This window comes from Oncorhynchus tshawytscha, linkage group LG13 (genome assembly GCF_018296145.1).
Source record: "Oncorhynchus tshawytscha isolate Ot180627B linkage group LG13, Otsh_v2.0, whole genome shotgun sequence".
NCBI classification, from domain to species: Eukaryota; Metazoa; Chordata; class Actinopteri; order Salmoniformes; family Salmonidae; genus Oncorhynchus; species Oncorhynchus tshawytscha.
Genome location: NC_056441.1, coordinates 36,838,289 through 36,855,011, shown reverse-complemented (window position 1 = coordinate 36,855,011; position 16,723 = coordinate 36,838,289). Strand labels below are relative to the sequence as shown.

General features: G+C 44.3%; 2 protein-coding genes across 5 annotated transcripts; one reads left to right on the top strand and one right to left on the bottom strand.

Annotated features, from left to right (window-relative positions):
• The first annotated feature begins 1,056 nt into the window (after positions 1–1,056).
• Positions 1,057–16,644, top strand: LOC112264848 (bone morphogenetic protein 8B-like). Of its 2 annotated transcripts, none has more exons than XM_042295686.1 (7): positions 1,057–2,682; positions 4,322–4,514; positions 6,975–7,123; positions 7,376–7,555; positions 7,753–7,832; positions 8,064–8,174; positions 15,831–16,644. In XM_042295686.1, exons 1-7 carry the CDS (start codon positions 2,109–2,111, stop codon positions 15,978–15,980), a joined length of 1,437 nt encoding a protein of 478 aa, XP_042151620.1. In that variant the 5' UTR covers positions 1,057–2,108; the 3' UTR covers positions 15,981–16,644. The 2 variants fall into 2 exon arrangements, with proteins under 2 accessions (XP_042151620.1, XP_042151619.1); XM_042295685.1 differs by having other exon boundaries at positions 7,376–7,570.
• On the bottom strand, positions 9,029–13,068 carry LOC112246775. Of its 3 annotated transcripts, XM_042295682.1 has the most exons (15): positions 12,598–13,065; positions 12,252–12,434; positions 11,850–11,989; positions 11,676–11,747; positions 11,505–11,588; positions 11,240–11,386; positions 11,070–11,150; positions 10,785–10,934; positions 10,627–10,676; positions 10,445–10,514; positions 10,266–10,352; positions 10,072–10,170; positions 9,884–9,964; positions 9,693–9,797; positions 9,029–9,241 (listed from the first exon to the last, which is right to left on the bottom strand). In XM_042295682.1, exons 2-15 carry the CDS (start codon positions 12,409–12,411, stop codon positions 9,044–9,046), a joined length of 1,524 nt encoding a protein of 507 aa, XP_042151616.1. In that variant the 5' UTR covers positions 12,412–12,434; positions 12,598–13,065; the 3' UTR covers positions 9,029–9,043. The 3 variants fall into 3 exon arrangements, with proteins under 3 accessions (XP_042151616.1, XP_042151617.1, XP_042151618.1); XM_042295683.1 differs by lacking the exon at positions 11,676–11,747 and having other exon boundaries at positions 12,598–13,068; XM_042295684.1 differs by lacking the exon at positions 11,505–11,588 and having other exon boundaries at positions 12,598–13,066.
• Positions 16,645–16,723: the final 79 nt, after the last annotated feature.

Genomic DNA, 16,723 nt, shown 5'->3' with positions numbered 1-16,723 from the left:
TTGTGGGGAAATGTCGCTGAGGTCTATCTCATTCTCTGCTTCCACAGTAGCTAAGTATACTTGGTTTGTGTGTGTTAGGGGAGGAGATGGAGCTATTACGTCCTCTCCGTTAGAGAGAGAAAATGAAAATCACCTTGGGTTTATTTGGCAGATGGGGTTTGCTCTTTTATAGTCTTCTCTGTGCAGCTGTGTCTCTGTGTTTACATGGAACTATCCTCTCCCACTCACATCCTCTCCCACCATCCCCGTCTGTCCTCACCACCTATCCTTGCTCCGACAACAGACTGACGGACTCACTATCCTTCTCTCAACCTTCCCTCTCCATCCGTCATTCCTCTCTCCGGCCCTAAAATCCCTCAACACTGGAGAAACCAAAACAAAAATACCACAGAAAATACTCATTCCTGGCACTTCTGACTCCCTGGCCTTAGAAAAGATGACGTTTGGTTTGGTCTGTGTGTATTTTTGCTGTTCAAAGTGGCCGCAAGTCCCAGGGTGCTTTTGATGTCAAACAAACACAAACTGGCATTGAACTGACCCTCACTACTATATTTGAGTCCGTGTCATTTCTCCCCTCAAATCCCTTGCTATCCCACACACAGGCTTGCAGTCAAACTGGAAGGAGGTCAAGGCAACTCGCAATCTGTTTAACAGGAAATTAAAACGTATAAATACCGAAAACAATTTTATAGGGTACATGTTTTGTCAGTACACCTTAAGCTACAGTAGTCTCCATTCATGCTGTTAGTACTGGGTTTAAAGATGCGATAGGTTTGCTAATCCATTGTGTTCTGTATAGATAAATATATTTTTCTTAATCTCAAAACATGTATAGATATATTCGGTGTATGTATTTTTCACCAAACTGACTCGGATTCCAAAGTGCTTTCCCATGAAAGGAAGTGGTCATGAGAAGACGAAAAGATAAAAGGGAGGGAGATTTTAAAAAGCCCAAAGGGAGGGATCGGGAAGAGAGTTGGGAGAGGATGTGGGGAGAGGGAGGAGGCTGTTTAGGACACTCCCTCTTGGTGATGGACAACTCAACCAGTGTTGAAGCACCCTTACATGAGGTAAACTCTCAGAGGGCACACTACAGTACGCTGACAAACATACTGGCATTGTTCTCCACTTGAAACAGGTGGTTTGGGGGAATCCAAAAGAATAATACAATAGCGAGGAATAAACGACTAATCAAATATATATATATATATATATTTTTTAAATACTGAACGCACCAAGGATTTTTAAATAGAAGCTACATAAAGGTTGAGGAAGACATCTGGAAACATCTGGAGTTAAAGACGCAAGTGGACGTAACAAACAAAGGATCTTTAATGAATAAAAAGTTCCCCAGAATTGTGGATTAAAGAATTATAGATCAAGAGAGGTGGACGACAGATCATTTTCCCACTGAGGATTTGACTCCTTGTTCCTTGCGTGGGATCTGGTTGTTGCCAGCCAACATTGAGGCGTGACAGGTGTGGTGGTGTTTTCCTTATTCTTCTGAAGACCAATTAGACTGACAACGGGTCTGATTATTTGATTCTCTCAAATTTGATTGACCACCAATCTTGGTAGCACCTGCCCTTTGACTTATCCACTTTCAAACTCCATCAAATGTACTTCTCCAAAGGGAGAGATTTTCATCAAAACACATTAAAAAAAGTTGTCATTTTACCCTTGCTTTCATTTTACTGTCTGTGTGTATCACATGAGTAGAGTCGTGTTGGGGTAGAAGAGAAAAGACAAGCGGAGAGATTTAAAGTAGTAGAGGAAGGGAGGAGACGGCCGATAAACAGAGGGAACTAAAGGAGTAAACATCTCTTAGTGTCCACCGTTGATCTAAACACATCTCATCACAAATCACAGAGGTGCATTTGTCAGTGACGGATACGTGCAAGACAAACAGTTTGGCGTACACAGACAGACAGGGGACAGGGCTCAAATTCTTTGAGACACAGTTAACAGCCCCTCTGTGGTGTGCGTTGCAGAATATTACTTGCTCGCTTGTGGACCGAAGGCCAAAAGAACATAGAAGAACCCAACCAAAGACTTGTCGGTTACACATAGAAAGAATAGGAAAACAGCTGGGTAGAGCTTCTTCCACTATGGCAACGGACACCTTGGAAGATCTGCCTCAGACTACACAGAGCTTGGACAGACCGGATGGCTTCAGAACATACGTCGATACCCACGCCTGCCCGTGTTCAGGAAGAAGACGCATCCATGACAACAGCAGCAAGTACACCTACCGGCGCCTTCTCCAACTCCCGCTCTTCCCTGTGGCCCTCCTCCTCGCCCCCTTGCTGCTCTGCCTCTGGGGCCACCAGGCCCAGGGAGTCGTCCACTCCAGCTTCCGCCGCCTCAGCAGCCGAGAGAAGAAGGAGATGCAGAGGGAGATCCTGTCCATCCTGGGTCTACCGGGTCGGCCCAGACCCCATCCTCCCCTCCGACCGCCCTCCTCAGCCCCCCTCTTCATGCTGGACCTGTACCACGCTGTGTCGGCCAAGGGGGATGAGGGAAACGGAATGGGGAATTGGGTAGGGGGTCTGGGGTTCGGCGGTGCGGATGGGTTGACGGGCCACGTCAGCCATGCCGCCCTGCCCACGCTCAACACGTACACGGCGCCGCTGGGGACAGTGGTTAGCGAGGCCGATACGGTCATGAGCTTCGTCAACCTGGGTGAGTTACTGACCGTTGATACACCTGCGTTTTTTTTTTTTAATTCCTGGGTTTTAATTGGTTATTGTTATTGACTCGTTATCCAATTAGTTGGGAGTTGTTGTTTGTTCAGCCAATGGCCTCCCAACAGGGATTTCCAAATAGAAGCCCCATGGCCCGATCTGGCCAAGAACTTCTCCTGTGATCCTTTTACATGTCTTGCAAAAGAGCCCAGTAACTGAATAAAGGACATATTGTTGGATTGTTCAATGAGAAACGAGGCCAACCTGGCAACGTTATGTAGTGGTGAACCAGTTCACCTCTCAGGGACAGTCTTGTTATCACAAGAGAGACTTTTCCTGTGCTGCACCAGCCCAGACAGTAGACCTACAGATGCTTATCTGACACAGCATTACAAATTAAACATCCTTTTCCCAGTCATTTCCTTCCGCTAATCGCTCCTGGAATAAGATGGATAACCTTGTTGCCGTGGGAAAACATGATTCCATGTTATTTCTTTTCACATTTTGCATTGCGTCGACACTTGATATGCTAGTTTTTCTGTGTTTTTCTACAGTATTTGGACATACGTGATCATGTCTATTGCTGTGTCATACATTACACAAAAATAACACCAAAAAAATGTAATTACGCATTTCAGCTAATGTTTCACTAAATCTTATTTTGACAATGTCTGGTGTGTCGCCTTGAACCACCATTTTAAGGCCATCTAACCAATCTAGACAGATTCTCATTTATAGCCCATGTCAGTTGGAATCAAAAATACACCCATCACACACACACACACCCTATCAATCTGACCCAGTCAAGGCCGTGCAACGTGCTCAAGACAGTGCGTAGGGGACACAGCTGTAAGGAATTACAGGCCCCACTGATATATATACACACACACACACACACACACACACAAATGGAGAAACAGCAGAGGACCGCTCTAAAAATACTCCCCAACCTGTAGTTAGTGGTGTGTATGTTGAGCAGCTGCTGCGGTTGAAGGCCCTTAGTGAGTCTAATTACAGCACACTACAGGGCCCCGACCGTGGTTGTTAATGTGCTCTGCAGGGCTCCCGAGAGAGTGTGGGGGTGTGTGTGTGTCGTCTTGCTTGGGACACTGCGTCTGTGGCGAGAGACTAGCGTGTGTGTCCTTCCCTTATCGTTCTCCGTCTTTCCCTGTCGCCTCTCTCTCCCCTCTCTACATTATCACTATACTTTCCCCCTTCACTGGGCATCGCCTGCACACCTCTCTCCACATGTCTGCTCCGCTCTTTCCCCCTAATTTCCATTGACTCAGTCACTCATCCTCCCGCCTCCCTCTACACCTTCCCACTTCTGTTGCTCTTCTCTCTCCCTCGGTCTTCTCATTCACCACTTTCATGTTAGATTGATTGCTCCACGAATTGCTCTTTCGTCCCCCTCCTTCTCCCTCCTTGTGTCACGTGGGAATGTCTTTATCATACACTGTGTCGTACAATGAGTATATCTCTGTTTGTCTTGGTCTTTTCGGGGCTTGTTGAGGAGAGTGGAAGTAATGTGTAGAGTAGATATGAGCACGTGTGAATGAGGCGTTGCGCTGTTTAAATGCGGGGGGGGAAATGTCTTTGGCATTACATCGACCTCCCTCTCTCCTCTTCTCTCTCAGTGGAGCAAGAGCGTGACCTGCTGCAGCCGCGGCCGTACTGGAAGGAGTTCCGTTTTGACCTGACGCCCCTCCCCCAGGGGGAAACGGTCACAGCTGCAGAGTTTCGCATTTATAAGACCCTGACCATGGGCCAGAGGGCCAACCGCAGCCTGCACATCTCCGTCTACGAGATCCAACGGGAGAACAAACACAGGTTCCTGCCACTAGATCACCTGGTTATTTAACTCTCTCTCTCTCTCTTTGACACATTTAAATGATCAACTTTGGGTTTTTTGCATTAAAAAGGATGAAAGAGTGCATTTTTTTTATGATTCCCCCCACTCTCTTGACATGCTCTCCCTTCACTCCATACACCATGGTTTGGCTTATCGTTCCAGATGTTTTTTGTTTGTTGCTTTGGCAAAATGCAATGTTGAATTTGTTTTGCTCTTCACCCTGGCTTCACAGAACTCCTTGCAGAATAACTCATTGGCCACGTTGTGGCTTGTGAGGACGCCTTGTGCAAACCTGGTTCTCGAGAGCTGAAGCTCAGTGGCTGTCTCTCTCTACTGCAAATCAAATCTATTTGTCACATACACATGGTTAGCAGATGTTAATGCGAGTGTAGCGAAATGCTTGTGCTTCTAGTTCCGACAATGCAGTAATAACCAACGAGTAATCTAACTAACAATTCCAAAACTACTACCTTATACACAGTGTAAGGGGATAAAGAATATGTACATAAAGAGTAATGAATGAGTGATGATACAGAGCAGCATAGGCAAGATACAGTAGATGGTATCGAGTACAGTATATACATATGAGATGAGTATGTAAACAAAGTGGCATAGTTTAAAGTGGCTAGTGATACATGTATTACATAAAGATGCAGTAGATGATATAGAGTACAGTATATACGTATACATATGAGATGAATAATGTAGGGTATGTAAACATTATATTAAGTAGCATTGTTTAAAGTGGCTAGTGATATATTTTACATCAATTCCCATTATTAAAGTGGCTGGAGTTGAGTCAGTGTGTTGGCAGCAGCCACTCAATGTTAGTGGTGGCTGTTTAACAGTCTGATGGCCTTGAGATAGAAGCTGTTTTTCAGTCTCTCGGTCCCAGCTTTGATGCACCTGTACTGACCTCGCCTTCTGGATGATAGCGGGGTGAACAGGCAGTGGCTCGGGTGGTTGTTGTCCTTGATGATCTTTATGGCCTTCCTGTGACATCGGATGGTGTAGGTGTCCTAGAGGGCAGGTAGTTTGCCCCCGGTGATGCGTTGTGCAGACCTCACTACCCTCTGGAGAGCCTTACGGTTGTGGGCGGAGCAGTTGCCGTGATACAGCCCGACAGGATGCTCTCGATTGTGCATCTGTAGAAGTTTGTGAGTGCTTTTGGTGACAAGCCAAATTTCTTCAGCCTCCTGAGGTTGTAGAGGCGCTGCTGCGCCTTCTTCACGATGCTGTCTGTGTGGGTGGACCAATTCAGTTTGTCTGTGATGTGTACGCCGAGGAACTTAAAACTTACTACCCTCTCCACTACTGTCCCATCGATGTGGATAGGGGGGTGTTCCCTCTGCTGTTTCCTGAAGTCCACAATCATCTCCTTAGTTTTGTTGAGTGTGAGGTTATTTTCCTGACACCACACTCCGAGGGCCCTCACCTCCTCCCTGTAGGCCGTCTCGTCGTTGTTGGTAATCAAGCCTACCACTGTTGTCGTCCGCAAACTTGATGATTGAGTTGGAGGCGTGCGTGGCCACGCAGTCGTGGGTGAACCGGGAGTACAGGAGAGGGCTCAGAACGCACCCTTGCCCCCAGTGTTGAGGATCAGCGGGGTGGAGATGTTGTTACCTACCCTCACCACCTGGGGGCGGCCCGTCAGGAAGTCTAGTACCCAGTTGCACAGGGCGGGGTCGAGACCCAGGGTCTCGAGCTTGATGACGAGCTTGGAGGGTACTATGGTGTTAAATGCCGAGCTGTAGTCGATGAACAGCATTCTCACATAGGTATTCCTCTTGTCCAGATGGGTTAGGGCAGTGTGCAGTGTGGTTGAGATTGCATTGTCTGTGGACCTATTTGGGCAGTAAGCAAATTGGAGTGGGTCTAGGGTGTCAGGTAGGGTGGAGGTGATATGGTCCTTGACTCGTCTCTCAAAGCACTTCATGATGACGGAAGTGAGTGCTACGGGGCGGTAGTCGTTTAGCTCAGTTACCTTAGATTTCTTGGGAACAGGAACAATGGTGGCCCTCTTGAAGCATGTGGGAACAACAGACTGGGATAAGGATTGATTGAATATGTCCGTAAACACACCAACCAGCTGGTCTGCGCATGCTCTGAGGGCGCGGCTGGGGATGCTGTCTGGACCTGCAGCCTTGCGAGGGTTAACACGTTTAAATGTTTTACTCACCTCGGCTGCAGTGAAGGAGAGTCTGCATGTTTTGGTTGCGGGCCGTGTCAGTGGCACTGTATTGTCCTCAAAGCGGGCAAAAAAGTTATTTAGTCTGCCTGGGAGCAAGACATCCTGGTCCGTGACGGGGCTGGTTTTCTTTTTGTAATCTGTGATTGACTGTAGACCCTGCCACATACCTCTTGTGTCTGAGCCGTTGAATGGCCATGCATATCTCTCCCGAATTTGTTGTCTCATGCTACTCCTCGACATTCCTCAGAGAACCAGAGCTGGTGCTGCTGGACATGCAGTCGGTGCCAGCGGGGCAGGAGGGCTGGCTGGCTTTTGACGTGACCTCGGCCAGCAACCGATGGCTCCTGCACCCCCGCAGTAACCTGGGCATCCGGCTCTATGTGGAGACAGAGGAGGGTGAGCTTCATAGAGTTAATACTATGGTCAGGGTCAGGAAATGCTCTGCTGATGTGGAGGCTATTTCCCACAAAGTGGATTTCTTGATTATTATGCCTTTGAATAAGAGGGGAAGTTCACTTAGAATACACACACTGATACATGTGCTGTAATACTGTAATGTCATATAGTGTCTGTAATTGTTCAGTAAATAAATAGAAATGGAGATATGCTGTTTTGGTTTACCTCAAGATTGTTCTCTTTCTCTCTCAGACCGGTCCCTGTCAGCTGGGTGGGTAGGCTTGGTGGGTCGTAGGGGCCCCCGCTCCAAACAGCCCTTCATGGTGACCTTTTTCAGGGCCAGCCAGGCCCCCTGTCGCCCCCCGCGGGCCGTGAAACCCAACCCCCATAAGAAGAAGCCCAAATACGACCTGCCCTTGCCCAGTATACATGGTGAGGTCCTACAAGGTCAGGGGACAACACTGGTTTTTCGTCTTCTAGTTAAACTTGTTTTATACACAGTTTAAAGGGATAGCTCATCCCAATTATAAAATGACTTAAGTTACGTTTACATTTAATTTGAAATCCAATGCATCCAAAGTGTACATGAGTCTTTCCTGGTTCATAACATACTTTTTGGTCCCTTTCAGATCACAGCCATGTCAACAGCGGGCGTCAGGCTTGTAAGAGACATGAATTATATGTGAGCTTCAGTGATCTAGGCTGGAAGGTGTGATTCTGTCTCAACTACTCAATCTGCTGAATAGATAATCATGAGCTAACATTGTACCACCTTATTTGCTGTAACACACAGTATATTTAGGGAAGCAAGGCATGTGTAGGATGTGCATTGTAGAGTATGTTCTTTGCATTCTTTATCATGTATTTCTCATAGAAAGAGTATATTCTAGTCATTCATCTAATCTTGTCATTTGATTTCTATGGTATTTCTCTCCATTAGGACTGGGTATTGGCTCCTACGGGTTACTCTGCCTTCTACTGTGATGGAGAATGCCTCTACCCTCTGGGTTCCTGCATGAACGCCACCAACCACGCTATGATCCAACTAGTGGTCAGTATGCACTACTACACCCTCTCTCACATGAACGCTAACATTACTGGTTTCAGTGGGAAAGATGGTAAATGGTTCAGACATTAATGGCAAATATAAAAAACTAAGATACCCAAGTTACCTCAGTCTACAATGGCAGACTGTTAATGTAGAGTAGGGATAGTGAGAAATAACATTCAACTGAAGCAATTATCCCCTCTAGTGGTATACTTTATACTGTACCAGGTTACTACACACACTGATAATACAAAACATTGAGGACACCTGCTCTTTCCATGACATAGACTGACCAAGTGAAAGCTATGATCCCTTATTGATGTCACTTGTTAAATCTACTTCAATCGATGTAGATGAAGGGGAATTAAAGAAAGATTTTAAAACCTTGAGAGATTTGAGACATGGATTGTGTGTGTCATTCAGAGGGTGAATCAGCAAGAGAAAAGATTTAACTGCCTTTGAACGGGGTCTGGTAGTAGGTGCCAGGCGCACCGGGTTAAGTGTGTCAAGAACTGCAACACTGCTGTTTTTTTCATGCTCAACAGTTTCCCATGTGTGTCAAGAATGGTCTACCACCCAAAGGACGTCCAGTCAACTTGACACAACATGGGCCAGCATCCTTGTGGAACGCTTAGGGCAGCTTGTAGAGTCCATGCCCCGACGAATTGAGGCTGTTCTCAAGGAAAAAGGGTGTGCAACTCAATATTAGGAAATGTTCTTAATGTTTTGTGCACTCAGTGTATGTAGTCCTACATGTTTTTAAATAGTGCAGTATCACAAACCACAGTACAAAACCATATAAAGTGTGGGCCTGTAGTATCTGTAAATCAACTAAATGTTATTTTCTATTTCCACAAGCAGATAATAAAGCATCATTGTTCATGTAATAATCTAATATTAACATAACTATAGGAAGAGGAAATGGTCATAAAATCAAATAAATGAAAAGACGGAAACCAAAATGTTTTTGAACTACAACTTATTTTATTTATAAATGTAAGATTCAGTGCAAAGTAATGTAGTGCATTGGTGTCTAGATCCCTGTTGGGTGGCAAAGTGTCACAAGAATCCTGTGGGGAGAGAAAACAAGAGAATACATTAAATTAATGGGTGTTAAAAACTAATAAGGTTTCAACAAAGCACTTAAAGTCTTCAATTCCTTCAAGAGAGAGAGAGAAGGAGAAAGGAGTATGGTCCCTGCAGTAGGACTACATGCTGGCCATGAGGTTCTCCAAGTGGTACTCCAGGAGGCTGGAGAGCTCAGTGACCAGAGACTCTGGGTTAAAGTACCAGGCCAACTGCTGGCCAAACATGTCATCTAGCAGAGCCATCAGCCCGCCCTGAAGAGAACACCACACAACACATAGAAAATGGCTCTGAGTTACTAGCTTATCAAGAGGAGAGACCATCAGAAATACTCCCCCTAAAATGGCATTGAAACCCTGTAAACCATGAATAAGGAAGTGAAAAGGAAGTACACTAAGAATATGGAAGTAAACAGGAAGTAACCTAGACTCTTACACTGAGCTGCAGCAGGTATCTGTCAGCCTCTGGCTCCATGTTGGCAGCAGTGGGCAGGAAGGAGTACAGGAGAGCGTACAGACGCTCCACGAACCCACCAGGGTGCTAAAGGAGGAGAAAAGAGGAGAGGAATTTAAGTGAAACTGCTAATAGACAGATATCAAAACATGTACCAGTGAGATGCTACTTACCACCATCAGGGACTTCTGAGCTGTCATCATCCCAAACAGCACCAGCTCAAAGAGGACATCTATCATGTTCATATGATGGATCTAGGACAAGAAAACAGGAATGATTTTATATAGATCAGCTACTGTGATGTATAAAAGACATGCATGTGGAAGAACTCTGTGAGACTTGAAAGAGTTCATGAACTCACCTTTGCCTCAGACAGCTCCCTCTCAATGTCATTCCGCTTGGAGGGGTCACTCAGGTAGTCCACAAAGTCGTTGTAGGTACTTATGAACTTGGCCTCGTCCTATGACAAAGAAAAGAGCATCTTTTAGTGAACAGAACACATTTCCCCTCAGGGACGCTCTCTTTCCCTTGAAAGAGAATGAGTTAGTGAGTTACCATGTGGTTGGCTTGAACCAGTGCGCCCAGGAGGACCTTTCCCGCCACAAACAGATGGTTCCTGCTCAGGGTGGAACCAAGCAGGGTCTAGGGAAGAGGGAAGAGTTAGGGTGAGACATCTTCCTCTAGGAGACAGAACAAGAAGTCACAGAGAGAAAAAGAAAAGTGGGTCCACTCACAGTGAAGGCCTGGCGCAGGGAGACGAGCCTCAGGGCGATGTCCTCCACTCTCTTGGTGGTAAGGTAGAGGCTGTGGAAGGGAGGGAATGGAGCATGTCAACCATTAGAGTCAATGGGGGATAACAGCATTATGACCACTATCCTTCTGCATCTGACAGGCCCAGACATTTAGAGGAACTCACTTTAGCAGAGGAACCTCCCTCTCCTCAGGCAGCAGGTCCTCCTCCCAGCCCTACGACAACAAAACAAGCATTCAAAATCAGTGACCAATGACATAACAATCGGTCAATGGAAGGATCTTAATGCTCCTAGTCAATAGTATGTGTGTGTAACGTCTGACCTCATAGCAGTTGTGGCACTCAGGCTCTGGGTCAGTGAAGTGCTGAGTGGTGGGCGTAGAGAAGGAGGCAGCCTCCGACCACGCTGAAGAGGAGAGAAGCCCGTCCAGCCCCATGTGGAGAGTGGTGTACACCACTGAGACATCAGTCTGCTGCTCAAAACACAACACACCTGTTTACCACACACACACTATTAGAAAACACAACAAATCTAATGAAAAAATGGGTCTAGTCTATGTCTAGTCTATATATGTCTAGTCTATATACAAAGGAAATTGTTTATTTACCTGGTAGCAGCCAACCGTCACGTCCACAGACGTCTCGTGGCGGAGGTGAGACGCATAGTGGGTCACCCTGCCAGCCACACGCTGACAGAGAGAGAATACATGTTAAGGCCAAATGGAATAAGTGAAGAAAAGCCTAATCTAATACTATTTCAGTAGTATTTCCGTCTTACCTGGATCCAAGTGATGGACTGCACTTTGGTGGCACAGTAGGGGATGCCCTCTGGACTAAGCCTGGCTGTCTCCTTGGAGATGGCCCACACCAGTTGAGTCTCTAGGCCTGTCACCCTACTCACGTGGTGCATCCTCACCACCACCTGCTGTTGAGATAAACAACAAGACAACATCAACAAAACCACTTCAGCAATTGCTGTGACACATTTCCATCAAGATCAAATGACTGACAATGTAGTATTGGGAAGTTTCAAAGACATAAACCTGGGATCCCCCACGCATGTAGGTGATGATGGGGCTGATGAACTGGAAAGTTCTCCAAGCTATAACCACCGGACCGGCATTGTTCTGCACATTACAATACATTCATGTTGGAAACGGTAAACATTGTAACAGTGATGTGACTGTGTGTGTGTGTGGGGGGGGGTCTCTTACCCTGATCACAACAGGCCCACAGTACAGGGGGCTGAACCTAATCAGAATCAACTGCCAATTGCCAGTGGCCTCCTAAAGCAGAAAGCAGACAAGATGTGTTTAATGTCAGAGACACAACTTGAATATCTGGGATATTTTTCAAACATAAAACCCCAAACTTTCTGAAAATTGTACCTCAAGGATAGTCTGCACATCTGGCACATCCTCAGGGATGATAGCAGCATTCTGGACATCAAGGAGGACTGGCAGCTGTGGAACATCTGGCACATCATCCAATGGCACATCCAACTGGACCTCATCCAGGACAGTTGTTTCTAAAATTAGGAACATTGGAATATAAAAGAAACAATTGTTAGGACATAAAACGTAGCAAGATTGCTAATACTAGCTAGCTAGGTAGCAAAAGTCGGTCGCTTAGCAACAGCTACTAAAGTTAAAGTTAGCTAGCAAGCTAGCTAGCTACAACATCTCTAGCATACGCATTTTTGCCAAATCTGAATTATAGAAATACACAACATTTCGCAAATTATAATGACATTGTTAAATTAAGTCAAATAAGTGTTCAACTCCACATACCCTCTTCTAAGTCGCTGTCCATCTGTCGACGATCACGAACCCTGCAAAACAGAAAAAGACAAGAAAAACAAGCCACAAATGAGTTTGAACAACCTGTCGACGCAGTAGGCCGCAGACGTCCACGCACTCTCTCCGCCAGTCTTGAAAAGCACCCAGGCATTTTCCAGTCGATTGTTCTCAGGTCTGAAAAATCAATCCAGTTTGTTGTCAGCAGCAAACTGAAGTTGTTGTTTTCGCACAGAAAACGTTCCATAGAACGTCGGTTAGATGTATCTTGCCAACACACGTTCGACAATTATTGTTTACAAAAATTGCCATAGAAATGAGTTTGGAATTCTATGATTACTTTTAGAATCCCTTAATTGCTTGTCAACATTCTATTGACGTTGAAGTGCTCCTTCGTAGTTCAGTTGATAGAGCATGACGCTTGCAACCTCAGGGTAATGGGTTCGATTCCCGTCACCACCCATACATAAACGACAACAGGTTTTATTGTAAGTCGCTTTGGATAAAAGCGTCTGATGAATAACATATATTCATGTCCAAACGTCGTTTTCTTTGTCTGATGTCATTACAAATTACATAGAATTAATCATTAGCTTGTTATCTACAATAGTATAACATTAATATACTTGTACTTGACAGTGTTGATGAAATAATAACGATAATTTGCTGTGACCATTGCTAGTTTAGCACCGCACTTGGTTGTATGTGTTCCATATTTGGTGTTGTGGGGTTAAATTCTCAGAGTAAATCGTCGGTAAATTTTCAACCATATATGGTAGAGACATTTAGACTATTGTTTTCTGATATAATGTTCTATTGATTGGGCATATTTGTAAACCTTGAATGAATTAATAATTGTATGGGTGTACATGTATGGGTGTACACCCTATATATTTGGGGCTCTTTTGACACCAGATGCTTTCCTATATCGTTGGTATAATATAAAATACAAATAACAAAATATTGTGTTTTATAAAGTCACTAGCTAGGTTGGAAGAATGAGACAAACAAGGTTATTTTTTGTGTGTTGTTTAACCCCTGAAAGTATAGTCTTTGCCACAGTGGGCAATAAAGTCTTTTGGAGGACTAATTGACCAAATTCAGACACGGGGGGCCACAGCCCACGGAAAAAAGCACTGAAGGCTCTACACTACCGGTCAAAAGTTTTAGAACACCTACTCATTCAAGGGTTTTTCTTTATTTTTACTATTTTCTACATTGAAGAGACATCTAAACGATTAAATAACACATATGGAATCATGTAGTAACCAAAAAAGTGTAAAACAAATCCAAATATATTTTAGATTCTTCAAAGTAGCCACCCTATGCCTTGATAACAGCTTTGCACACGCTTGGCATTCTCTCAACCAGCTTCATGAGAAGGTCACCTGGAATGCATTTCAATTAACAGATGTGCCTTCTTAAAAGTGGATTTTTTTTCCATTTTAATGCGTTTGACCCAATCAATTGTGTTGTGACAAGGTAGGGGGGTATACAGAAGATATCCGTATTTGGCAAAATACCAAGTCCATATTATGGCAAGAACAGCTCAAATAAGCAAAGCGAAACAACAGTCAATCATTACTTTATGACATGAAGGTCAGTCAATACGGAATATTTCAACTGTAGTCACAAAAACAATCAAGCGCTATGATGAAACTGGCTCTCATGAGGACCACCACAGCAATGGAAGACCCAGAGTTTCATCTGCTGCAGAGGATAAGTGTCACGATCGTTATTGTATGAATCGGACCAAGGTGCAGCGTGGTATGGTTCCATCCTCTTTTATTGGAAGTGAAACACACCGAAAACAATAAAGCGCAAAACGAAATGTGAAGCTAATGTAGTGCTCACAGGCAACTAGACATAGACAAGATCCCACAACCACAGTGGGGAAAAAGCTGCCTAAATATGATCCCCAATCAGAGACAATGCTCAACAGCTGCCTCTGATTGGGAACCATACCAGGCCAACATAGAAATACAAAAACTACAGTACCCACCCTAGTCACACAATAACATGATAAGTTCATTAGAGTTACGAGCCTCAGATATTGCTGCCCAAATAAATGCTTCACAGAGTTCAAGTAACTGACACATCTCAACATCAACTGTTCAGAGGAGACTGTGTGAATCAGGCCTTTATGGTTGAATTGCTGCAAAGAAACCACTATTAAATGACACCAATAAGAAGAGGAGACTTAATTGGGCCAAGAAACACAATTCATTTGTCCTTTGGTCTGGAGTCCAAATGTGAGATTTTTAGTTCCAACTGCCATGTCTTTGTGAGATGCGGTGTGGGTGAACAGATGAACTCTGCATGTGTATTTCCTGCCATAAAGCATGGAGGAGGAGGTGTTTTGCTGTTGACACTGTCTGTGATTGATTTAGAATTCACACTAAACCAGCATGGCTACAACAGCATTCTCCAGCTATACACCATCCCATCTGGTTTGGGCTTAGTGGGACTATCATTTGTTTTTATAAATTATTATTTAAAAAATAATAATAATAATTGTTTGTTACTTTTACATCTTTTTTGTGGTATCGAATTGGTAGTTACAGTCTTGTCTCATCGCTGCAACTCCCGTATGGACTGGGGAGAGGCGAAGGTTGAGAGCCGTGCGTCCTACAAAACGCAACCCAGCCAAACCGCACTGCTTCTTGACATAATGCCTGCTTAACCCGGAGGCCAGACGCACCAATATGTGGGAGGAAACACCATACACCTGGCAACCCTGTCAGCGTGCATTGCGCCCAGCTCGCCACAGGAGTCGCTAGAGCGCAATGGGACAAGAACATCCCTACCGACCAAACCCTCCCCTAACCCGGACGACGCTGGGCCAACTGTGTGCCGCCCACGGGTCTCCCGGTCGCGGCCGGCTGCGACAGAGCCTGGACTCCAACCAGGATCTCTAACTGCACAGCTTGCCTGAGACCACTGTGCCACTCAGGATAATTAATTTGTTTTTCAACAGGACAATGACCCAACACACCTCCAGGCTGTGTAAGGGCTATTTTACCAAGAAGGAGAGTGACAGAGTGCTGCATCAGATGACCTGGCCTCCACAATCCCCCGACCTCAACCAAACAGATGTTTTGAGATGAGTAGGACCGCAGAGTAAAGGAATAACAGCCAACAAGTGCTCAGCATATGTGAGAACTCCTTCAAGACTGTTGGAAAAGCATTCCAGGTGAAGTTGGTTGAGAGAATGCCAAGAGTGTGCAAAGCTGTCATCAAGGCAAAGGGTGGCTATTTGAAGAATCTCAAATATATTACATGTTTTGATATGTTTCACACTTTTTTGGTTCCTATATGATTCCATTTGTGTTATTTCATCGTTTTGACGTCTTCACTATTATTCAACAATGTAGAAAATAGTAAAAATAAAGAAAAACCCTTGCATGAGTAGGTGTTCTAATAGCAATAAAGCACCCCTGAGGTTTGTGGTATCTGGCCCCTCCTTGGGCCTTATTGCTTAAATAACCCATATCTCTTTTATAACAGGATATTATCATTGACTATATGAAAGTGCATGTATGAATGAGTCTGATTTACTGTTTTCAATGGCAGGTTCACCTTCTGAAGCCGGATGAGGTTCCCAAAGCGTGCTGCGCACCCACCAAGCTCAGTCCCATCTCTGTACTCTTCTACGATGACAACAACAACGTGATCCTAAAGAAGCATCGCAACATGGTGGTCAAGACCTGTGGATGCCTGTGACACCAGTGGTAGCTCATCTATCTATTCTACATCATTTTAATCAACTTAATTGCCATTGTTCCAAAAGATAAAAACATGGTAATATAACTTGCAACCAGCAGTTGATAGCAATAATATGTCAATATGCTGATATATACTATGTATCTAATATATTGATTTAGAGTCAGAGTGGTATATGAACAACACCCATTGGACTTATAACCATACCTCACTTTTGATTAACTAAACTATTCAAATCGACAGTAATTCAGATAATTACATCACCCCTTCATGTCATATATTCTGTGACCAATCAAAGCTGTAAAGTACTGTATCATAAGTGCAATCAATGCTACAATTCTTGTTGAACCATACATTTTTTCTCATTGTCTCTTTTAGATGTACTAAACATGGTCTGCAAAACGTACATGTATTTTTCTTCTTCTTTAATCATACTTTTAACCAGTACAAGTTAGTAACAATGGAAAATGATAACATGGAAAAAAATGTTTGGCCATTTTTGTATGTACAGAGGAACAAATACACAGTGATGTATGTCCTTGTCAACAGATATCTGGGGGACTGTATACCGCTATATTTGTAATAAAATAAACTATACTGAACAAAAAAACGCAACATGTAAAAGGTTTGTCCCATGTTTCATGAGCTGAAATTAAAAATCCTGGAAATGTTCTATACGCCTCAAAAGTTTTTTAGTGAGCATTTCTCCATCCACATTGAAAGGTACACCATATCAAGAAGCT